Raw genomic sequence first — 24,122 nt, 5'->3', positions numbered from 1 at the left:
TCAAAAGCAGCAGGCTTTTGAACAGATTAAAGAGGACATAGCCCGTGCCATGGCCCTAGGGCCAGTATGGCTGGGACAGGATGTAAAGAACATCCTGTACACTGCTGCTGGAGAGAAAGGTCCCACTTGGAGTTTGTGGTAAAGATCCTCAGGAGAGACCCGAGGATGCTGCCTGGGATTTTGGAGGCGAGTATAATGAGGGTCCAAAGAGTGCTACACTGCAACTGAGAAGGAGATCTTAGCTGCATATGAGGGGATTCGGGCTGCTTCTGAAGTGGTCGGTACTGAAACACAGCTCCTCTGGCACCTCGACTGCCAGTGCTGAACTGGATGTTTAAACGAAAGGTTCCCTCCACCCATCATGCAACTGATGCCACTTGGAGTAAGTGGGTTGCACTGATTACACAACGAGCGCGGATGGGGAACCTCAGCTGATTTGCAACCCCTGGTTGGATAACAGTGAAACTGACACTCAGTGTCCAGACACAGGCATCAGTTTAATGTGAATCTGTGCACTACAGTTATCTGTAAGGTACTGGCACTTCTACACTTATTTCCATGTGCAGCTACACCTTGTGATGTTATAAGAAATCAAAGTAAGCCTTGTGTTACTTGACAACTTTGTGAGAGGAAAAGAAAGAAAAGGGAGTGACAGAGTTGGGGTGGGGGGGGTGGGGGGGGGGGGAAGACAGAGAAAGAGATCACAGGTCCTGGTTCCAGCTTTGATCCAGCAGAGAGAGGTGGGGGGTCCTTGACTTGTAAGCGTGCTTGTCCCATAGTTTTGAAGCAGTACAGTCTCCAAACAGGACCTCAAGGATCTCTCTGGTGTCCTTCTGTGGCTCCTAGGTTTACAGGTGTGCCATCCAGGGCTGTGAGTGAGGTGGCAATAAACAAGCCCATCAAAAACAAGTTTGCAGTCAGAACATCCTACAGCATGATGGGAACGTTTTGGGCAGAGCAAGGCTGTCTCATTTTTCACAGGATTCCCTCCTCCCCAAGTGTCCAGCCTTCAGTCTGTTGACATGGCAATGCTCTTCCAAGCCTTTGAGACAACTCCAGGCACACAGCAGGCAAAGTGTTTTTTGTTGGTCTGCTACGTAATGCAGGACCTGAGGGCTGACACAAGTGCAAGGAGAAAGGAGAACAGCGTGCAAAGGTGGTGCAAAGAGAGCAGCACTGAAAAGTGCACGTCCTGCTGCTGCCCATGGCCGTGGCTCCAGGGAAGCAGCAGCACAACTCCAAGGCAGCAGAGAGGGAGCGCCCAGCGGGCGGTGAGGGGCAGCCCCACAGACACCAGGGCTGCTGCAACGTGTGGCATTGGGCCCTTGGTTCCTGCAGCCCTCTGTGTGCAGGGCTGCTCTCTGAGATACAGATGATAATCTACATTTTATTTTTATTATTATTTTTTTAAATCTACTCAAACAGCCAAGTGCTTGAAGAATAGTAAAGATTTCAGGAGTAAGAAAAAAAAAATGCACATGGGAAATATAAATTAATAATATTATTTAAGTGGAGTAAAAACTATTGCAAGAATTAAAAAAATTAAAACCAAAAAAAAAATAAAAAAGAAATATTACATGATGCCATTCCCAGCTTTTTTTGAGTTTGTGGTAATCATGTGAAGATGATGAAGATATAATTAATGCTGAAAAAACATACATAGAAATAGTTTCTTGAGGACATCCTTGAGCTCGCGGTTCCTCATGCTGTAGATGAGGGGGTTGACTACAGGAGGTACCACTGTGTATAACAGTGCCAGCACCAGGTCCAGAAATGGGGAAGAAAGTGATGGGGGTTTCAGGTAGGCAAATGTGGCAGTGCTGAGAAACAGGGAGACCACGGCCAGGTGAGGGAGGCACGTGGAGAAGGCTTTGTGCCGTCCCTGCTCAGAGGGCATCCTCAGCACGGCCCTGAAGATCTGCACATAGGACACAACAATGGAAACAAAACATCCAAATAAGACAAGGACACTACACATAATAAGTCCAAATTCCCTGAGGTAGGACTGTGAGCAGGAGAGCTTGAGGATCTGGGCAATTTCACAGAAGAACTGATTGATGGCATTGCCTTGGCAGAGAGGCAGTGAAAATGTATTGGCAGTGTGCAGCAGGGAATAGAGAACCCCAGAGCCCCAGGCAGCTGCTGCCATGGTGGCACAAGCTCTGCTGTCCATCAAGGTCCCATAATGAAGCGGCTTGCAGATGGCAACGTAGCGGTCATAGGACATGATGGTGAGAATGAAATACTCTGCCGATATCAGAAAGACAAACAGAAAGGTCTGGGCAACACATCCAGCATAGGAGATGTGCCTGGTGTCCCAGAGGGCATTGGCCATGGCTTTGGGGAGAGTGGTGGAGATGCAGCCCAGGTCGAGGAGGGCGAGGTTGAGGAGGAAGAAGTACATGGGGGTGTGCAGGCGGTGGTGGCAGGCTACGGCTGTGCTGATGAGGCCGTTGCCCAGGAGGGCAGCCAGGTAGATGCCCAGCAAGAGCCAGAAGTGCAGGAGCTGCAGCTGCCGCGTGTCTGCCAACGCCAGCAGGAGGAACTCGCTGATGGAGCTGCTGTTGGGCATCTGCTGCCTCAAGGCATAGTCACCTGTTTGAGGAGGGAAAAAAGGGAAAATGTTACTCCAGATTTCTCCAAGCAAACCGTACTCAGTGACTTCTGAAACCTCCTACACTGCCTCCGTCCTTTCTGCAAGACCTCTCAACTCTGGCTGCTGCTGGCTGACGGTGCCACAGAGTACGAGGAACTCTGCTGCAGGCTGTGGATGAGTCAGCTCTGTTCTACAGCAATAAAACAATTTAAAAACAGAGTAATCTCAGATTAAAAACCTGAGGTATCAAGGAGCTTTCCACAAATTTCTCAAAACTGGACAGCAGAGCTCTGTCAATATATTTTCTTCAGTTGCCCCAGCATTCATGAAAAGTGTTTTTAAGGTAGAAATCCTTGATCACTGTGAGACACTTCAGGTGTCAGTGTCACTTTTGATGTCAGAGAGGCAAAGAGCATACCCTGCACTTCCAAATGATTGGTCCACCTGATCTGCTCTGTGTTTGCACCACTGGAGGATGGTCACACTCTAGGAGTTAACCTGACAAGACTCTGGTTGCCAGTAAGAGCAAAGGTTAGCTGTGCAGAACTCCAAGTCTCTCGTCTTCCTTACTGTACCAGAGGAAGATCTCAGCTCTCCCTTTCTCTCCTGGGACACTGCCGTCCAGCAGCATTTCCATGGCCTTAGCACTGAGGCATCTTCTCCATGGTGCTGCTGGAGAACACAGAGCTGCCGTGGCAGAGCTGCAATATTTTGCAGGGCTGACTTCAGCCCAGGAGGAACCACAGGAGCAGAGTCAAAAGCCCAGAACGTGGGGTGTCCTAGAAAGAGAGTCAGCTCATTCCTCGCCCTAAAGTCAGCATTTATCAGAGAGTTGAGCCCTTAATGCAACTCTTAATCAAGTTCTCATGCACTAGGAATGGATGCACAGGCTGACTGTGAAAACAGGCCAGGGGGTTGCTGTAGGGAAGCTATGTGCACTGCAGGGATGGCAGTGAGGTGCCCATTTTCCTCTCCCAGCCTTTGCAGTCAGCACTCTTCTCTCCCTCCCTGTCCATGTCTCTGCCGCCTGCAGCTGTCCCTGCCTGCAGCTGCTTCTCTGTCCCCACGTACCCTACCTGGGGCTCACAGGTACATTACAGACGCTGTGTGCACAGCTCTGCCCTGCCAACCCCTCTTGGCCCACGGGAATCTCAGTGTTTGCAGGTGCCAAGGGTCAGGTCACACACATCCTGGTGACACTGGACACAGGGCAATGGTGATTTGTATGGATGCAGGGGCAATAAAGAAATTTGCTGCGAGGCCTGGTAACTCTCAGTGTGATAGTATTGGAGTCTCAGTCTCTTCTCTGAAATCACAAACTCCATTCCCACAAGGCCAAGTGAAGAGAAAACAGAAAGCACAGGGTCAGGAAAGCCCACCCTGAAGCATAACAACTGCCTTATTCTCCCTCTTGCAAAGTGCCCTCAGAAGTGCCCTGGAGTTCTAAGCCTCTGCAACAGGGAGCAGCTGTGGCAGCAGAAGGCACATGCCCTGCCCTGCCCTGCTTCCCCCCACACATCTCCCCGCAGCGCTCTGGGCAGCTCCCCGGGCAGGCTGAGTGCTGAGTGCTGAGTGCTGAGTGCTGAGTGCTGAGTGCTGAGTGCTGAGTGCTGAGCCTGGCAGGCGGCAGAGTCCCTGGCCCGGCACACAGCCCCTGGGGCACAGCAGGGACCTGCTCTGCAGGACAGCCCTGGGCACCCGGCTGCAGCCCCGGCTGCACAGCCTGCAGCCGTCCTGGGACACGCAGCCCTCTGGGCTGTGCTCTGATGCTGCAGCATGGAAGCCCTCAACTAGAGTGGGTCCTTTTCACTGATAAAGAAACAGTGTCAGCTGCCTCATCTGCAATGGAATGTCCCAAATTTAGTGATCCTTGCAATAAAAGCCACTGCACTGCCTGTAATGAGAGACTTACCTTGTCAAGGGCTGTGAGAAATGCTCCTCCAGTGGACTCTCAGCCTGTTCAGATGCTATGCAGGCTGCAAGCTCTCCTGCTCCTTCTCTCTGTCACCTGCAGATCATGCTCCCAGTCCTGCTGTGTGCTGCACAGGAGCTGCTCCTGGGCACAGCTGTTTCACTGCAGCACTGACGACTTGTAGGAGCTCCCTCTGTCCCAGGAGCCCAGCACAGCTCAGCAGCAGATGATGCCATTTCTATCCAACCCACTGATCTCCCCTGAGATGTCCCTGGGTCTCCATGGCCAACAGCTCCTGAAAGACAACAGCACCGTGACTGTACTTTGAAATCTTTGTACTGTACTCTAAATTAACCACCAAACGTCCAGTGGACAGTGGCCAACTCCAGACATACTTAGTCCTACCAGAGTGTGATTGCTAAAACAAAAAGGGCACACAGACCAGGACGGGGAGGGGTGGACTAACCCTGGGCAGGGCACTGATACAGCTGAGGCAGTGCAAGCACCTCATCCCTACATGGAAACCCAGCAATGGAAATGGGATTCTGCTCCCCACGGACCAACAGGAGCTGGGATTCCTCTGGTTGAGTTCAGGCATGATCAAGGAGTTGCCTGCATGTGAGCTCCTGCTCTGAGTCCTTGGTCCTTCAACAGGGAGTCAGTTGCTCACACACAGGCCCTGGGTGATGACCAAGGTGCCTGGGGTGCTCCTGGATGTGTGCTAGTGCTTGGGAAGTGTGTGGGAAATCCCTGAGACAGACACCTCCTTCCTGAGCATCAGCTGAGAGCCAGAGAGGGGATGGAGATATACTTGGCCATCTTGTACGACAACAGACCCCTTTGTTTAGGGCACCTGAGTGTGCCTTTTTCACTTGTCTCCATGGAGCATGCAGTTATGCAGCTGGCAAAAGGGATGAGCTCTCAAAAGAAGAGGCAGATCATCGCTGTTCTCCATCTGCTGCCTGTTCTGGAGCTCAAGGCACTACAGAGCTGACACACATCTTTGTTCTTCATCTGATGAAACCTCAGTTTTCTATGGGCTCTCATGTGACTGGCCTCAGAAGTCATGGCAGTGTCCTGGGCTGTCCTGCACACTCACATGCAGCTGCAAATGCAGCACAGAGCCTTTAGGAAAGCCATGCCCTCAGAGTGTCTGTGCTGCTTGGACAACTCCAAGCCTCACAATGGGTCCGATGCCTGTGTGCCACCTTCTGAACACAAATACCATAGATGCGCTCCTCAGCCGTGCTAAATCTAATGATGTTTCCCAATTGGCATGTGTTTTGCACTGTTGAAAACACCCAAATATGATGAGGCGGAAATTTTTGTGCAGTTTCAGGCTTGAGCTCTTGTTTGGACCACAGAGACACAATTATATGGCTTCCACAACTGGACTGCAGCACAAGGGGGATACAGAGTCTTTACAGTGGATGGGTGAGGAGACAAGGAAGGACGACTGCCCTCTGTGAGAGTGCACTGAGCTCTTCCTGGGGATGGCAGGGCAGGTCAGAGCGAATGGAAATGGCAAAGAGAGGAACCACAGAATCACAGAATTACCAAGGTTGGATAAGACCTTCAAGATCATCCAGTCCAACCATCATCTATCACCAACAGTTCTCACTAAACCATGTCTCTCAACACAACATCCAAACGTTCCTTGAACACCTCCAGGGTTGGTGACTCCACCACCTCCCTGGGCAGCCCATTCCAGTGCCTGACCACTATTTCAGAATAGTACTATTTCCTAACGTCAGGCCTAAATCTCCCCTGGCACTGCTTGAAGCCATTCCCTCTAGTCCTATCACCAGTTACACGAGAGAAGAGGCCTTAGCCGAGCTCACTAGAACTTCCCTTCAGGTAGTTATAGAGAGCAATAATGACTCCCCTGAGCCTCCTCTTCTCCAGACTGAACAATCCCAGCTCCTTCAGCCTCTCCTCATCAGGCCTGTGCTCCAGACCCCTCACCAGCTTTGTCGATGAGGTCATCGAGCCCAACCCAGGACGTGCCATGCCATGGAAGTCCCTCACCTGCTCCCCAGCAGCACAGGCTCAGGGCCCAGCAGGGTGACACAGCACAGATCTGGTGACAGGTCACAGCTATGGGTTTAGCCGTGGATTTGATGATGCTGAATTAACAGTTGGATGACCTGAGAGGTCATTTCTAACCTCAATGATGCCATGATGCCATGATGGGGAGATCACTGCAGGGGGAGATCACAGCCTGAGAACTCAGACCTCATACATTTTACTTGTTCAGTGTTGTGCTGTTACAAAAGCCTGAGTATTTCTTTGTAGATGTCCTCAAACCAGCCAAGGGGTTTTCCTGAGGAGAACCTTTCACGTGGAATTGCTATCAAGTGTCATCCACCTGCTTTGTGTTTATCACAAAAACAGCCCGTTCCTCAACTCGGTCAATATTCCTCAGTGATGCAGCATGGGCAGTTCATTGGTTCTTTCCAAATTAACTCCAGAGCAGGAATAATGCCACGCTGTATTTAAATATAGTGAATAAGGCAGCACTGCTAAGCTCTGACAAAGATTGTGCAGAGCAGAATCAGCCCAAAGGAAGCTCTTCCAGCTGGCTGCTCTCTGGGCAATTTCCAAAGCAAACACTGAACTGCTGTTTTCAGAGAGGACCCACAACAGCTCTCTTATTTATGGGAAATGCCCCGTGAAGCTGTGACCAGCTGGCTGTTCTGTCGGATGGAGCACTTCACATTGGCTTATCATCTTTCCTTGAAGAATCCTTGAGCTGTTTGCAGTTCTAAGCCATTTATCAGTGCTCTATTATTTCCTTCCTTTCATCTGGATAAAACAAGCTTCACTTACAGCCGTGACAGGAGGCTGTATCATGATGACACAAAGCCCATAGGACACCTTTGTTCTGCTGAAGCTGAGGCACACAGCCCAGTGACTTCAGAACTTAATGCCAATTTTCACCCCCAGCCTTGGATTCCCTGCCTGGGTGTCCTCATGACAATCTCTCCTCATGGACAGAGGCAGCACTACTGCCATGTCAGACATGCGGCACAGATTTCTGGATGAAACGTGGGGACTTCTGAGGCTGGCTATTTAAGAGAGCAGAAAATACATGACACATCTCCTGACGTGACCTTAGGGGTCTCGGCCCTCCTAAATGATTCCATGATTCGATAATTCTATGGTACTGTGATTCTGTGGTTCTGTGCTTCCATGACTCATTGATTCTATGAGTCTGTGACTTCTGTGGTTCAGGTATTCCATGATTCTGAGATTCCATGATTCTAAAAGTCATGGTCTTCAGGTTTGGTAAGGAGGAAACGTGTCTGCCATAGCCTGTTATTCACTCCTGACCTCCTGCATGACCACAAAGGCACTGAGTGGACACTGCCAGCCTCCCTGTGCTTATGTGTCCCCATCACCCACCTGTCCCCACAGACTTCCAGGTCTGTGTCACAACCAGCTCCCATTTGGCCGCATGTCCCCATATCCCCATATCTTCATGATTTCCCCATATTGTCATGATATTCTCATGTTCCAATGATGCCCCCATATCTCCATGATGCTCCCATATCTTCGTGTCCCCATATCCCTATGTCTCCTTGCTTTCCAAATATCTCCCTAATTTCCTCACTGCCCACATCCCAGTTGCCCTCTCACCTTCCCCAAATGCTATATCCCCAGTTCCCCAAACTATCAGCCCAACAACTTGCATCACAGGACTCAAGAGAAGTCAGGGATGAATCCTTGGATAAAGCCTTGATATGGGGACGGTGGTCCTGGGGACAGAAAGGCTGGGGTGTGCTAGGTGCTGGTATCTGGGAGCTTTGGGCTCAATGCCATGGGGATCCCAGCACTCAATGTTCTTCCTCTGATCCCTGGTTGCCTCCTGTGCCCCGGGGCTGGGGCAGGGGATGGCTGCATGCCAGGTCAGTCTGTGCCAACGGAGCCTGCCAAACCCAGGGGCACTTGGGGGTTGTGGGAGGGACAGTGGGAGGATAAATGCAGCCCTTGCTTCCTGCAGCCTCACCCAGCTCCCAGAGCACAGAGGAAGATGAAGGCAGCTGCGCTCAGCCTCGTGATGCTCCTCGCTGCCCTGTGCTGCACAGTGGAAGCTCAGGTGAAGCATCCATGGGGGATGTGGGCTAGGGCTGGAGGGGATTGGCCATGGGGGTCCCTGATGCCAAGGTCTCTCTCACTCCCTCTCCTACTCCTCTCCCCACAGCCACTTGTGCAAGCACCGGAAGTTGTTGTGGTGAGTGCCCGGGCAGCCACACAGATTGTGTCCAAGGGTTGCCCTGCAGGGAGCTCCGCAGGGACAGGTGGAGTCTGCCCCTGCCTGGCAGAGGCCACCCCTCAACTTGGAACATCCAAATTCCTTCCATTTGCACTCTAGTCCCCTTTTCATTGGGTCCCCAAATGCCTTCTCTTTGGAGCTCCAAATGCCCTCTCTTTGGGTCCCCATATCCCATCCTTTTGGCACCAACAAATCTCCTTCCTTTGGCATCCCAATTCTCATCTGTTTAGGTCCCCAGTCCCCTCTCTTTCATTTTCCCCCATTCACCTCTCTTTGATATCCTCGTTCCTCTTCATTTGGTACTCCCAAGTCTCATCTCTTTGTCATCCCTATTCCCCATGATTTGGGCCCCCCAAGCTCCTGTCCTGTCCCTATGTCCTACCCCAACCCTGGGTTTCTCCATGCGCAGAAGTGCCGACAGAACTTGGCAGCCATGGGGTTGGGGGCAGCCCTAGGGCCAAACTGGGGGCTTGGGTGGGGACACCCAATCTCACAGTTCCCTCATGGCTGCCCCTTGGCTCTTCTTCCCCAGGAACCACCACCTGTCGTCGTTGACATTCCTGGTCCTGTAAGTTGAGGGGTGACCCTGGGATAAGAACGGGGGTGCGATGTGTTGCTGTCCTCTCTCTTTTCCTGGGACTTGGAGACACCCCTGGGCCCCAAGGCCTCTGTTTGGCTCCCTCCTGCAGCGGGCGATCAATGGGCAGGGGAAGGAGGCAATGGAGGGCAGTTGGGGCTGAGCAGGGTACAGGACCTTGCCTTGGCCATGGTATTCTAGTGCCCACAATGGGTCCCTGCGCCGTCAGGGCCTCTCAGTGTGTCCCATTTTCCTTGGTGTTCCCAGTGTGTTCCAGCATTTCCCATTGTCCCTCGTTGTGTCCCTACACCTCCTTTCTCCCCAGGTCGTGCTCAGCAGAGCAGAGGAGAATCCCCCACGTGAGAAACGCGCGGTCCTGGATCTGCATGTCTAGGTGAGCAGCACGGGGACACCTGCAACCCCACAGGGCACTTGGGGACCTTGGGTGTCCCGTAGCCCTGAGGACCAGGGATCAGGGGCTGGGGATGGATGGTATGGTGGGGACTGACTCTGGCCTGCTCCAGGGGGACCTGGGCACTGTCACCTCCATACCTTCCCTTGCACTCTATGGGGCAGTGCAGAGGAGGGGATTTGGAAGGGGCAAGCTCAGGCTGCCCTATGGATAGCCAAGGGTCAGCGTGCAGGTGGGACAGGAGCTGTGGCTGCTGTCCCAAGGGGACCCACATCCTGCCCTGGGCCTGTTGGCTGCTGCCAGCCCTTCTTCTCTTGCCCTAAGACCTTGGGAACAAACCCTGCAGGGACAAGGATTCTCCTCACCTCTGATGCCCTCTGACATCCTCTGATGACCTGCGCTGCCCTCTGACGACCAATGAAGACCCTGATGATTAATGACACCCTCTGATGATCAATAAATCCCTCAGCAAAGCTACACTCTGTGTCTGTGTCCTTGTTCTCATGCTCAGCAGGGACTGCTTGGACCTGTTCCTGCCCGGCAGCGGCCACCCTGAAGTGCTGGGAGGGGTCCCCAGCTCCATGCCATGCACACAGTGACCTACACCCCTGTGGGCTTCCACACTCTCTCATCATCTGCTCCAAAGTCCTGAAGGTTGGAGCTCCTCATGCTGCCATGCAGCCTCAATACCCTGCCTCTGTTTTCTCCCAGATCCTCCTTCCAGTTTGTCACAGAATTAACTAGATCAGTTTATGCCCGTGACAGGGGGCAGTAGGCCCCTGCCCTCCCCACCCCCCACCTGGGCCCACAAAATGGGAAGGAAGGGGGAAAAGGAAAAAAAACAGCGGCAACAATCTATGGAGGTAAACTTATTTTACTAACTATGATATCGGAATGCAAAATAATACAATATAATACAATCTAATTGAAATTGAGAGTAATAAATCAAATAAGATATGAGAGAGAGTTCCCGAGACCGAGTCAAACCCGAAAAAAGCTTGGAACGGCCAGGAAAGCACCTCCAGCACCCACTGCCAGGCAGTAAGAGACCGTCCCCCCCGGAAGGGTCAGATCCCGTGACTTCCGTAATGTATAGGGATAGGTACGTAGAATTAGAGCATTAACACTTCCAGTACATGATGTTTTGATGTGGAATATTGAAAATCAAATAAGCAAAAACCACAACCATGACAGCTTGGTTTTAGCATGAGTGGGAGAGTAAGTGTGGGAATCTGTGCAGTCCATTCCTTGGTAATGTTCTTGTCAGCAACAACACTGCCACCACACCACTGAATTCTGTCTCAGTGCAACCCTGAGCCTTTTCTTGAAAAGTTTCTGTCTCACCTCTGTTGGCTGTTCCATTCCTGAGATGGAAGTGGCACCTGACTCAGGAAGGAGAAGGACACAGAGCTCTGCAGGAGGACCTGCACCACCTGCCCAGCAGCTCTGCGCTACCCCACAGTTGCACTTCCTACCTACAAATTCATGCTCTAGAATGTCTCCTGAGAGTCCTGGGCAACCTTTCCTGGGCTCTCATGTGTGCTTCAGCTACCCTCGGTCATCGTGGAGGCAGTGCTCACCTCTGTGTGGCAAATGGAAAGAAGACTGAAGGGAGACTTCAGGGAAAATGTTAAGTCTCTGAGATGAGAACCCATAACCAAGACATTTCCTTACACAAGGCCTCACAGGAACTGAGGAAGAGGGGATCTGACAACTGACGTGCAAACCAGGTGCTGCTGCTGGCCTGTCAGAGGCACTGACAGATGTGAGCCTGAAAGCACAGACCCCAGCCAGGCGCCAAGGGATGGCCCGTCAGCTATTGCAGGCTGCAGTCACTGCACAGTTTGATTAACAGCTGTATGCTTCGTGCTGGATTATGGGGTGCTGAGAACAGCTGACCCTGGCAGCTCCGTAAATGTCCCACAAGAAGGAAGACAGACAAACTCATTGCATGCCTTTTGTTTTGATAAGATTCACAGAGATCCTGGTTCCTTATGTACTGTGTGACTGGGCAACACTGCATAGGTACAAACTGAGTAGTAATTGATGTGGATAATGACATTTAAGTGAAAAACATTACAATAAATAAAACACGGAATAAAACAATCAATAAATTACACTTAGAAAACTAATATATAAACCAAGTAAGACAGTTTGATTCTGTTAATATCTGTATTACAACTCTTAGATAAAAAAAGGTGGGCAGTTCACTGCTTTCGAAACACTTTTGGTCATCAGTTTCCAAAGAGCATCTTTGAGCTCCCGGTTCCTCATGCTGTAGATGAGGGGGTTCACTGCTGGAGGCAGCACCGAGTACAGAAATGACACCAACAGGTCCAGAGATGGGAAGGAAATGGAGGGTGGCTTCAAATAGGCAACCATGCCTGTGCTGAGAAACAGGGAGACCACGGCCAGGTGAGGGAGGCACGTGGAGAAGGCTTTGTGCCGTCCCTGCTCAGAGGGCATCCTCAGCACGGCCCTGAAGATCTGCACATAGGACACAAGAATGAATACAAAGCACCCAAAAAACACAAGGATACCAACCACAATAAGCACAACTTCCCTGAGGTTGGCATCTGAGCAGGAGAGCTTGAGGATGTGGGGAATTTCACAGAAGAACTGATCCACAGCATTGCCTTGGCAGAGAGGCAGGGAAAATGTATTGGCAGTGTGCAGCAGGGAATAGAGAACCCCAGAGCCCCAGGCAGCTGCTGCCATGGTGGCACAAGCTCTGCTGTCCATCAAGGTCCCGTAGTGCAGGGGCTTGCAGATGGCAACGTAGCGGTCATAGGACATGATGGTGAGAATGCAATACTCTGCTGAGATGAAGAAGAGAAAGAAAAAGAGCTGTGCAGCACATCCTGCGTAGGAGATGTGCCTGGTGTCCCAGAGGGCATTGGCCATGGCTTTGGGGAGAGTGGTGGAGATGCAGCCCAGGTCGAGGAGGGCGAGGTTGAGGAGGAAGAAGTACATGGGGGTGTGCAGGCGGTGGTGGCAGGCTACGGCTGTGCTGATGAGGCCGTTGCCCAGGAGGGCAGCCAGGTAGATGCCCAGCAAGAGCCAGAAGTGCAGGAGCTGCAGCTGCCGCGTGTCTGCCAACGCCAGCAGGAGGAACTCGCTGATGGAGCTGCTGTTGGGCATCTGCAGTTCCTGGGCATGGAGTCCTGTGCACAGTGCAGAAGATAATGTCAAGATCATTCTCAGAGGCACTCCTTCTGCTATAATTTTTTTTTTTTTCTTTCTCTCTGCACAATGTTCATTTAGCTCCATAACTTCAATTTAATTTCATGAAGTTTAGCATTCCATAAGCAGAAGACGAGTATGCAGCTTATAGATTTTTCTCATTTTTTAATCTTATCCCATCTCCCTGGATATTTTCATCTCTTTCCCTGTCTTTAACCCAACTGCTTTTAAAGCACCCAGTCCCATCCTATGTGCCATTACATTTCTGTTAGAGAAAGCTGCCCGACTGCAGGTTAATTTCATTATTCATGTCTGGAGAATACGACAGTATTGGAATTTTGTTCTATCCTTCAAGAGAGGAGAGGCTGAATGCACATTGTGTGACTGTTCACAGAATGAGTGAGAATAGTGTGAATCAGGAGTCTCAGAGATGTGTTCCAAGTGAACAGCCCATCTAGATTTCTGCCTCCAGTCCTTTCCCTTCCCCTGCCTTGTCTCTCCTCTTGCACAGTGTCCTTAGAAACATTCTGGCATGCAGTGAATCTGTGAGTCCCCCGCCCCAGGCAGAAGCTGTGGCAGCTGAAGGCCCCTGCCCTGAGGGGGGAAGCCCTCATATGGAACAAGTCATTTTCATAATAAAGAAACACAGACTCTCTGCATCCTGATCTGCAATGGGAAGTCCCTGATTTAGTGATCCCTCCAGTAAAAGCAGCAGCACTGCCTGCAGCCAGAGACTTACCGTGTCTATGGCTGTGAGCAGTGTTCCTTCCGTGAGCTCACAGCCTGCTCACACTCCACATAGACTGTAACTCTCCTTCCTCTCTCTTCTATCCTCATGTCACCTGCGGATCATGCCCCCAGCCCTGCTGTGCTGTGCAGAAGAGCTGCTCCTGGGCACAGCTGTCTCTCTGCAGCACTGCCCCCTTGTAGGAGCTTCCTGTGTCCCAGGAGCCTGGCCCAACTCAGCAACAGAGGGTGTGATTTTTTTTTCCCCAGGTAATCTCCCTTGAGATGTCCCTGCATCTCCATGGCCAACAGCACCTGAAAAACTACCGTGTCATGACTTTACTTTGAAATCTGCTTAGTTAACCACCAAACGCCCAGTGGACAGTGACTAATTCCAGACATGTGATTAGAGAGTTTTTGCTGAAACAAAAAGGACACACTGAGAAGGTCAGGAAGGGTGGACTTCCCCTGGGCAGGGCACTGATCCAGCTGAGGTAGTGCAGGCATTTCATCGCTAGTTGGAAACTCTGGGGCTGAAATCAGATTCTGCTCCCCACGGACCAACAGGAGTTTCAGGGATTCCTCTGGTTCAGTTCAGATGTGCACAAGGAGTTGCCTGCATGTGAGCTCCTGCTCCGAGTCCTTGGTCCTTCAGCGGGGAGTCAGTTGCCCACACACAGGCCCTGGGTGATGACCAAGGTGCCTGGGGTGCTCCTGGATGTGTGCTAGTGCTTGGGAAGTGCGTGGGAAATCCCTGACTTAGACACCTCCTTCCTGAGCATCAGCTGAGGGCCAGAGAGGGGATGGAGATATTCTTGGCCATCCTAAATGATATCAGACCCTTGCATTTATGGCAATTTATGGCACTTGTGTGTCTTTTTTCACTTTTCTCCATGGAGCATGCAGAGGTATGCAGCTGACTAAATGGATGAGCTCTCAAAAGAAGAGGCAGATCTTTCTCTGTTCTACATCTGCTGAATATTCGGGAGCTCAAGGCACGACAGAGCTGACACACATCTGTATCATTTAACAGAAAACACTTCAGTTTTCTATGGGCTCACAAGCAAACGGTGTCAGAAGCAGCCACGTCATGGCATGTCATGCCAGTTCTCCAGGCTGTCCAGCACACTCACATGCAGCTGCAAATGCAGCACAGGGCCTTCAGGAAAGACAGATCCAGGAGTGTCTGTGCGGCTTAGTCAACTTGACGCCCCACAGTGGATCCAATGCCTTTGTGCCATCTTCATAAAGACCATGGATGCACTGAATCCAATGACCCATCCTGAATAGGTTGTTTTCTTCTGTGCTTTTTCACTAATGAGAACACCAGCACATGCTGGGCTAGAAAGCTTTGAAGAGTTGCAGACCTGAGGTCTTGTTTGGATCTCAGGGATGTGGTGAAATGGCTTCCAAAAGAGACAAGGAAGGGCAACTGCCCTTTCAGAGAGTGCACTGAGCTCATCTTGGGGGAGGCAGAGCAGCCAGGTCAGAGTGAATGGCAATGGCAATGGCAAACAGAGGAGACCAACGGTGTCTGTTCCTGGCTTCCTGATCAGGAAGAGCAAGTGGAAGGTGCCCTTTACATGCAGATGGGAGCCTCGTGTTGTCAGGCCCTTGTCCCATTTGGGGGCTTTTTCCACTGCAGTATCTGCTGCAGGGACAGCAGAGCAGGGCATGCACCATCCAGAAGAACCCTGGAGAGCACAGCTGGCAGCTTCTTGACCAAGCCATAGAGGAACCAAAGAGCAGAGGTGCTCTGCTGCATCTCATACTGCCAAGGAAGGGTTGATGGGGAATGTGAATGTGAAAGAGAAGCTGGTCTGCAGTGGCCATGGGATGGTGGAGCTGAGGAATCTGAAGGGAGGGCTCACACCTTTGGGCTTCAGGAGAGCACACCTTGGCTTCTTCAAGTGTCTGTGGTGTACAGAACAGCAGGGAAAGGCACTGAGGGAATAGGGTCAAAAAATGTGGCAACTATCTAAGCAACTTGGCTTCCAAGCAGAATATTTCCATTCCGAGGAAGAGGAAGGCAAGTTAAGATGTCAGAAATCCTGCATTATTGTGAATTGATTGTGTTGCTCTAACCCAAACACAGAAAGGAAGCGTACAGGAAATGGAAACAAGAAGTGAGCACCTGGCAGCAATGCAGAGACTTTGTCCAGTGTTCCTGAGATGAGTCTAGGAAAGTCAGAGTTCAACTGCAATTGAATGTGCCCAGGCATATCACAGACAAGAAGGGCTTGTAGAAATATGTAGTCTACAAAAGAAAGGCTAGCGAGAATGTGGGCCCACAGTAGAATGGTGTAGGGAACATGGTGAGACAGGACATGGAAAAGTCTCTGATACTCATTTCCTTCCTGACCTCACGGTTTATTAGTTTGTCTGGTCTTCTTGGAATCCTAGGAGGCAGAGACAGGTGGGAATTGTTGGTGTATGGCAGATGTGTCCTTGGTGAAAAAAGAGGTGATCAGGGAATACCTAAGCAAACAGGATTCTGAGTTGGACGAGACTGACAGGAACCCCAGAATCCTTGAATGGCTTGGATCGGAAGGACCTAAAAGACCATCCAGTTTCAGCTCCCTTGCTGTGGGCAGCGCTGTCATCCAGTACATGAGGATGCTTGGGGCCCTTGACATCTTAAACTTTGCCAGGGATGGGGCATCCACCACTTCTCTGGGCTACCTGTTCCACAGCTGTTCCATGCCTCACAATCATGATCTTAGAAATGTTAAGAATTCCTTCCAAATGTTTAATGTTAGTATCTCCTGTAATTAATAACTATTCTTCCTTGTTTCAGAATTTGGAAATCTGGTAAGAAATCAAGTTTCCAGTTTTTTAATATGAAGAAGATAATGGGTGTATGATGGAGGGAAGGCATTATCCAGAGCATTGCCTCTACAGTTCAGATCCCCAACACAAGGCTGATGAGAGCAAGACAAAGTGAGTTTGGGAAGGTTCACTCAAGGTGACTGGGGATGGAGCACTTCACATGTGAGGAGAGACTGATGGAGCTGGGCTTGTCCAGCAAGGAAAACGGAAGCCTGATGGGGAGCTGTCCACACAGTGACAGAGTAGAGCTCATTAGGGGACATCCTGGGTCAATATCAGTTGCAAAGTGTTGCTTTAAATTCTTGTTTAAACTGAACCATAACTAACTAACTAAATAGACTTCATTAATGCCTGTTGTTCTCTTCCTCTTTTAGATGTCTCCAGATACCTGTCCAGTTTGCTGTACAAGTTCTGAACACCTGAAGAAGATGACAGGAAGGCACAAGGCACAGGAAAGCTCTTCAGGTTGTCATGGGCCCCAGGGGGCATTTGCTGCTGAGTCCATCACCTCCAGTGCAGAAAGAAGATTGCACGAAGTGCTCAAGAGTACAAAGTCAGAAGGAACAGTGAAGTTTCTTGGAGTAGTAATGGGCCCCACTGAGGGCCATGGACAAGCCAGCTTCCCCAGGGACTTGTTAGAGCAGATAATTGGAAGCCATGATTGCAGGCAGACCAAGGCACTGGGATGGTGGCTGTGATGCTGAGCAAAGCCTCCTTTGTCTTCTGAAGCAGAAAGGCCAAGGCCTGATCCCCAGAGCCTTGGCAGGGAGATCGTGTCCCTCCCTCGTGCTGGCTCAGGGCCCTTCCTGGGGCAGTGGGATGGAGGTTTGTCTGATGTCAAATGAAAGACCAGGGCACAGCAGCTGCCAGACTCTGCATGGGGTGCAAGGATGCCGTGAGGCCCAAGTCCCATGTGGGCAGTGTGTCTCATGCCAGGATGTGGGATGTGAGAGGGGCTCAGTCTGAACAAGCAGTCAATCACAACAGAACTTTGAACTCCCAGGCCCAAGGTGGAGGCACCATTTCCTCACTGGTAGCATTTGGTTCTGGGGATGCCATGTTTGATGCTCACCCACATGCAGAGCTCCTGTCTGACTGCAACACCACTGTGCTCATATCAGCTGTGACGACACAGTGGAGCTGAAATCACTGAGCTTGTCTCCCCTTTACAGCACAGTGACTCTGACATCACTGTAATAATGATCACTGCCATAACTCAGTAATTCTGACAGCACTGCTCCCAACACTTTTGAGAGAACATCGTGACTGTGTTACTGAACTCCTACCCACAGTGACACCACAGTCATTCCAACCCACCGTGCTTGTATCCAGCTTGTCATGGAATCCTAGCACAACCCACAATGGGAAGGACCCATAGTGATCATCAGGTCCAACGTTTGGCTCCACACACCCGTCCTAAAAGCAGAGCATATGACTGAGTGTGTTGTCTTGTTACGGAGTTATCTGGATCAATGTGTGTCCGTGACAGAGGGCTGAAGGCTTGGCAGTCCCACTGGCCAAAAAATAAAATAAAATAAAATAAAATAAAATAAAATAAAATAAAATAAAATATTAAGAAAATTATACTAATAAAAATATTAAAGAACAGCATCAATGATTGAAGAAGGAAACTTATTTTTACTAAACATGATACTGGAATGTAAGATAACACAATGTTATAAAATAAAATTGGAATTTAGGGTAATAACTCAAATATAATGAGAGAGCAAGTGTCTGAAACCAAAAGCCTTACTTTGAACTGAAGGCGCACGGCTGGGGCGCGCAGCCACACACTGCCAGGCAGCGAGCAAGTGAGAGATCCCAGGTCTTCCTCCCACGGCTTATCTTCCCCTCTGAACTCAGAGTCCCCTGGGATATGCGGTTCTTCTTCTCTTCTGAGAACCAGGTATCCAGAAAGTTGTCCGTCCACAGAACTGGAGTATTAACTCTTTCATTCCCGGTGCTTTACATGATGTTATGATGTGGAATACTGATAACAAGAATCATAAAACCATGACACCAGATGGGGCATTGGCAGCTTTGCTCAGCACACACAATCTGTTAGGACAAACAATGCTTCCGAAAACAGCTTGGCTACTGGTGATTAATTCATCTGACTTCAAAGTACGTTTTGCAGAGATGACCCTGTTGTCTATCAGGAGCTGCCAGCCCTGCAGCCCCCAAGGGCATCTCCAGGGAGAGCAGTGAGGAAGAGAAAATGACATCCTCTGCTGCTGAGCTGGGCTGGGCTCCTGGGACTCAGGGAGCTCCTACAAGTGGGCAGCGCTGCAGAGAGACAGCTGTGCCCAGGAGCAGCTCTTCTGCACAGCACAGCCTGCAGGTGACAGGAGGAGAGGAGAGAAAGGGCAGAGAGCTTATAGGATATGTATGGTTTGAGCAGGTGTTGAGTTCACTGCAGGAGCACTGCTCACAGCCTTTGACAAGGTAAGTCTCACTGCAGGCTTTGACTCTGCCGCCTGCCAGGCTCAGCACTCAGCACTCAGCACTCAGCACTCAGCACTCAGCACTCAGCACTCAGCCTGCCCGGGGAGCTGCCCAGGGCGCTGCGGGGAGATGTGTGGGGGGAAGGAGTCCCACGGCAGGGCAGGGCAGAGGTCTTCTGCTGCTACAGCTGCTGCCTGGGGCAGGGGGATAACAGCTACACTCACCACTGGGTGTTTTTTTTTCCAAGGGTGCTTTGCAGGAGGAGAGACAAGGCAGGGATTTTCCAACACCTGTTCTTAGGGAAGGAGAATGAGTTGGAGGCAGAATTCTGAAAGGAGATGTGAAATATGAACACATCTCTGAGAATCCTGAATTGTACCATTCACAATTTGCCCTTATATGAACATTCTCCTAAAGTGCTTTCAGCTGAAATTGCTATCGTTTTCTGCTGACATGAATAATGCTCTTATCCTGAAAACAGACAGCTTTCTCTAACAGAAATTTAAGGGCAGAAAAGAGGTAGGGATGGGCACTGTGAGTGCAGACAGCATAAAGATATGAGGGATGGAAATTGATTGTAAGAGGAAATTATCTAGGAAGCTGAGATATGATTAGGAAACGAGAGGAAAGTAAGAGCTCTTTCAGCTTCTACTTCTTAAGGTACACTAAAGCTCATGCAAGGAAATTGAAGTTATGGAGTTAAATGAACATTTTTCAAAGAAAGAAACATTTCTATAGCATTGCAGGAGGAGGAGAGTGTCTGCAAGTTATCTTGATTTCTGTCATTATTTTCTGCACTCTGCACAGGACTCCATGCCCAGGAACTGCAGATGCCCAACAGCAGCTCCATCAGCGAGTTCCTCCTGCTGGTGTTGGCAGACACGCAGCAGCTGCAGCTCCTGCACTTCTGGCTCTTGCTGGGCATCTACCTGGCTGCCCTCCTGGGCAGCGGCCTCATCAGCACAGCCGTAGCCTGCCACCACCGCCTGCACACCCCCATGTACTTCTTCCTCCTCAACCTCGCCCTCCTCGACCTGGGCTGCATCTCCACCACTCTCCCCAAAGCCATGGCCAATGCCCTCTGGGGCACCTGGCATATCTCCTACTCAGGATGTGCTGCACAGGTCTTTTGCTTTTTGTTTTTGTTTTCCGCAGAGTATTGCATTCTCACCATCATGTCCTATGACCGCTATGTTGCCATCTGCAAGCCCCTGCACTATGGGACCTTGATGGACAGCAGAGCTTGTGCCAGCATGGCAGCAGCTGCCTGGGGCACTGGGGTTCTCTATTCCCTGCTGCACACTGCCAATACATTTTCAATGCCACTCTGCCAAGGCAATGCCATCAACCAGTTCTTCTGTGAAATCCCCCAGATTCTCAAGCTCTCCTGCTCAGAATTAGACTACCTCAGGGAAATTGGTTTTATTATGTTTAGTGTTCTTGCCGTATTTGTGTGTTTTGTTTTCATTGTTATGTCCTATGTGCAGATCTTCAGGGCCGTGCTGAGGATGCCCTCTGAGCAGGGACGGCACAAAGCTTTCTCCACCTGCCTCCCTCACCTGGCCGTGGTCTCTCTCTTTGTCAGCACTGACTTTTTGGCCTACCTGAAGCCCCCCTCCATCTCCTCCCCATCCCTGGACCTGGTGGTGTCATTTTTGTACTCGGTGGTGCCTCCCACACTGAACCCCCTCATCTACAGCATGAGGAACCAGGAGCTCAAGGATGCAGTTCGGAAAATGATATCATGGACAAATTTCAGCAGGGATTGTCTTCTCATCTGTCTCAACAAATGACTCACAGCCTTTTCCGCAAGATGCCTATGTTATCACAGAGTCATTGAATGGCCTGTATTGAAAAGGATCACAATGATCATCTGGTTTCAACCCCCCTGCCACAGGCTGGGTTGCCAACCAGCAGACCAGGCTGCTCAGAGTCACATCCAGAGTGGCCTTGAATGCCTCCAAGATGGGGCATCCTCAACCTCCTTGGGCAAGCTCTTCCAGTGCCTCACCACCCTCTGAGTGATAAACTTCCTTTTAATATCTAACTTAAGCCTCCCCAGACTCCGTTTAAAACCATTGCCCCTTGTCCTATCAACATTCACCCTTGTACACAGTCGTTCTCCCTCCTGTTTATCCGCTCCCTTCAAGTATTGGAAGGCCACAATAAGGTCTCCCTGCAGCCTTCTCTTCTCCAAGCTAAACAAGCCCAGTTCCCTCAACCTTTCATCATAGGAGAGGTTCTCCAGCCTTCTTAGCACCTTAGTGGCCCTCCTCAGGACCCGCCCCAAGAGCTCCACGTCCTTCCTGTACTGGGGGCCCCAGGCGTGGATGCAGCACTGCAGATGGGGCCTCACAAGAGCTGAGTAGAGGGGGACAATCACCTCCCTCTCCCTGCTGGCCACCCCTTTTTTAATGCAGCTCAGAACACAGTTGGACTTCTGGGCTGCAAGCGCACACTGCTGGCTCGTGTCCACCTTCTCATCCACCAGGACCCCCAAGTCCTTCTCCGCAGGGCTGCTCTCAAGTGTTTCTTTGCCCAGTCTGTATAAACACCTTGCATTGCTCCAGCCAAAGTGCAGCACCTTGCGCTTAGCCTTCTTGAACCTCTTTAGGTTCACATGGTCGCACTTCTTCAGCCTGTCCAGGTCCCTCTGCATAGCTTCCCTTCCCTCCAATGGATCAACTGCACTGCTCAGCTTGGTGTCATTTTCAAACTTGCTGAGGGTGCACTCGATGCCATCATCTGTGTCACTGATGAAGATGTTGAAGAGCATCCATGTCAAGACTGACCCTTGAGGGACACCACCTTCTTTCTTCCTCACGTTATGTCATAAACCAGTGTCCTTCACTCTGACAGTGTTTGTATCAGCTCATGGATTAAATGAATTAGACCTCCTTTAGTTCTTTGAGTCACAATTCAATGCCTTCTGCTCTCCGCCTCTGTAGCAGATAAATTTTTACTCATCTGAGGACTGACCTGGTGGGTCTTTTCACACTGTTCCTTTTTCATGTCCATAGTTGGGTGGGGACGTTTTTCCAATGTGATGGGTTTCACCACAGTGACTGTGACCCATACTTGAGACTTTTGGGCAGAGCTTGACACCAATGACCCATAGTGGTTCACGGATGTTTGTGTTTATTGAGAATAAATCAGAGTTTCTTGGCTTCCCAGTGGCCATTTCAGCGCTGAGTCACCCCCAGGGCTCCACTGACTTGTCTGGGGGGCATTGAGTGCGCTGGGTTGGGCTGCAGCTACAGGGACAAAGACAACAGTTGGCAGTTACTTCCCGGAGACCCTCTTCCCAAGTTCCATCTGCAGCTTCCAGGGGCTCTGGTCTCCTGTAGGTCCTCTTGGAAAGCTGCCTGTCCCTGGGGCCTCCGGAGATGGCATGGGATGCTTGTGATCACATAGTGGAGCTTTGCTCCCCACTCATTTATCCTTCAATTAATCATAATCCTCACTCATTTATCCTTCAATTAATATGTGTTTCCTATTAATATTTATCGTTTCCTATCTACCTATGTAAAGTACTTATCCTTTTGGTTAGGCGAACCACGCTGGTGGGATATGGCTGAGGAGTATGCTCTGTTTTTAGGGAAGTTGTATTGTATTTTACTGTTGCTTGTTTCAAAGTAGGAAGCAACATCCTGTGCTTGTTGCAAACAGTTCTCTAAGAAAAGCAGGTGAAGGAATGGTGTAAAGGAACTGTAACATCCAGACTTCAGTGGAGAATTCTGCTGTCGGGAAAAGTGATGCAAGTGCCAGGTGGCATACAGCAGACACGTCAGGCCTGGGGAGGTGAGCAGTCAGGTTGTCCGTACTGAGTCAGACCTCAAGCAATTGCTTTTCCTGCCTATGCAGATCTCCTTAGGAGACTCTCTGGATCAACATCAATTGGAGAATCACAGAATCACAAAATGGCCTGGGTTTGAAGGGGCCTCAAGGATCGTGGATCTCCAACCCTCCTGCCACATGCAGGGCCACCAACCTCCACGTTTAATACCATCCCAGGATGCCCAGGGCCCCATCCAACCTGGCCTTGAACACCTCCAAGGATGAATGGGGCATCCACAGCCTCTCTGGGAAGTGCTCCAGCTCCTCACCACTCTCTCTGTAAAGAACTTCCCCCTGACAGCCAACCTAAATCTTCCCTCCCTCAACTTCAAACCATTTTCCTTTGTCCTGCTGTTACCTACCCCTTCAAAGAGTTGATTCCCCTCCTGCTTGTAGGCTCCCTTTAGGTACTGAAAGGCTGCAATGAGGTCACCCTGCAGCCTTCTTTTCTCCAGGCTGAACAAGCCCAGCTCCCTCAGCCTGTCTTAGTAGAGGAGGTGTTCCAACACCCTGATCATTTCCATGGCTCTCCTCTGGATCCTCTCCAACAGAATGATGCTCCAAAAGCAACAAGATGCACTACTTTAAAACACAAAACATTTTTATTGGGTGCCCTTTGAAGTCTTTTTTCTTTACTACATTATGAAACCTCTCCACCTAGATGTATAAATCTTGACTTCAAACACATTATGGAACAGACATGGCTCATTGCAACTTGCTGTACTTCAGAGAGACCCGTGGTACATTTGATGTCAGGTCTAAGAACCTCAGGTATTGAGTGGATAATGTTGTAAGCACTTGAGAAAGTAAAGTTGGAAGAAAAAGAGGAGGGATCTTGGCGTACTAATGGGGCCCACTGAGGGACATTACCAACACAGCCTCCCTTGGACTTGTTAGAGCAGGGAATTGGAGGCAATGATTATAGTTACGTAAAGCATTGTGCTGAGAAATCTTCTGGTTTGTTTGATGAAGAAAGACAAGGCCTGACATCCAGACCCCAGAGGGGAGATCCATCGTATGTGAGGGAATGAGCTCAGGGCTCATCCTGGGGTTGGTGTGGTGGGGCAGATTGTACTCCATGTGAAGGACAGCAGTGTGACACCTCCCAGTCTCTGCACAGGGATGCCAGGAGGCATTGAGGCCCCATTACCATAACCATAGCAAATCTCCTCACAAACCATGGCCAAGGGGACAAAGATTTCATTGCTTTTGGGCCCTCCATCCTCACCAGCACCCACTGCCTTCTCCTCTGCAGGATTTCCAATGCTGCTCCAGCCCAGCCCCTATTTCCCTGTGGTCTGCAGACACCCACATCTCCTCTCTGCCCCA

General features: G+C 50.4%; 3 protein-coding genes across 3 annotated transcripts; 1 reads left to right on the top strand and 2 right to left on the bottom strand.

Annotated features, from left to right (window-relative positions):
• Positions 1-1,639: 1,639 nt before the first annotated feature.
• On the bottom strand, positions 1,640-2,572 carry LOC149914630 (olfactory receptor 14J1-like). Its single transcript, XM_090126462.1, has one exon. The coding sequence runs from the start codon at positions 2,570-2,572 to the stop codon at positions 1,640-1,642; it is 933 nt and encodes a 310-aa protein (XP_089982588.1).
• A 9,385-nt stretch (positions 2,573-11,957) lies between these two features.
• Positions 11,958-12,914, bottom strand: LOC149914629 (olfactory receptor 14C36-like). The gene has a single exon (XM_090126699.1). It carries the CDS (start codon positions 12,912-12,914, stop codon positions 11,958-11,960), a length of 957 nt encoding a protein of 318 aa, XP_089982825.1.
• A 6,872-nt stretch (positions 12,915-19,786) lies between these two features.
• On the top strand, positions 19,787-20,749 carry LOC149914628 (olfactory receptor 14J1-like). Its single transcript, XM_031602827.2, has one exon. It carries the CDS (start codon positions 19,787-19,789, stop codon positions 20,747-20,749), a length of 963 nt encoding a protein of 320 aa, XP_031458687.2.
• The last annotated feature ends 3,373 nt before the right edge of the window (positions 20,750-24,122 follow it).

The sequence above is a fragment of the Phasianus colchicus genome, chromosome 29 (assembly GCF_987193195.1).
Source record: "Phasianus colchicus chromosome 29, bPhaCol1.hap1.1, whole genome shotgun sequence".
In the NCBI taxonomy this organism is placed as follows: domain Eukaryota; kingdom Metazoa; phylum Chordata; class Aves; order Galliformes; family Phasianidae; genus Phasianus; species Phasianus colchicus.
Note: the sequence above shows the minus strand (reverse complement) of the source record. Positions and strands in the feature narration are given on the sequence as shown.

What these genes read in the sequence shown, in the direction of transcription:
- LOC149914630 (XM_090126462.1), bottom strand. Translation starts at nt 2,572, where the DNA reads ATGCCCAACAGCAGCTCCATCAGCGAGTTCCTCCTGCTGGCGTTGGCA.
- LOC149914629 (XM_090126699.1), bottom strand. Translation starts at nt 12,914, where the DNA reads ATGCCCAACAGCAGCTCCATCAGCGAGTTCCTCCTGCTGGCGTTGGCA.
- LOC149914628 (XM_031602827.2), top strand. Translation starts at nt 19,787, where the DNA reads ATGCCCAACAGCAGCTCCATCAGCGAGTTCCTCCTGCTGGTGTTGGCA.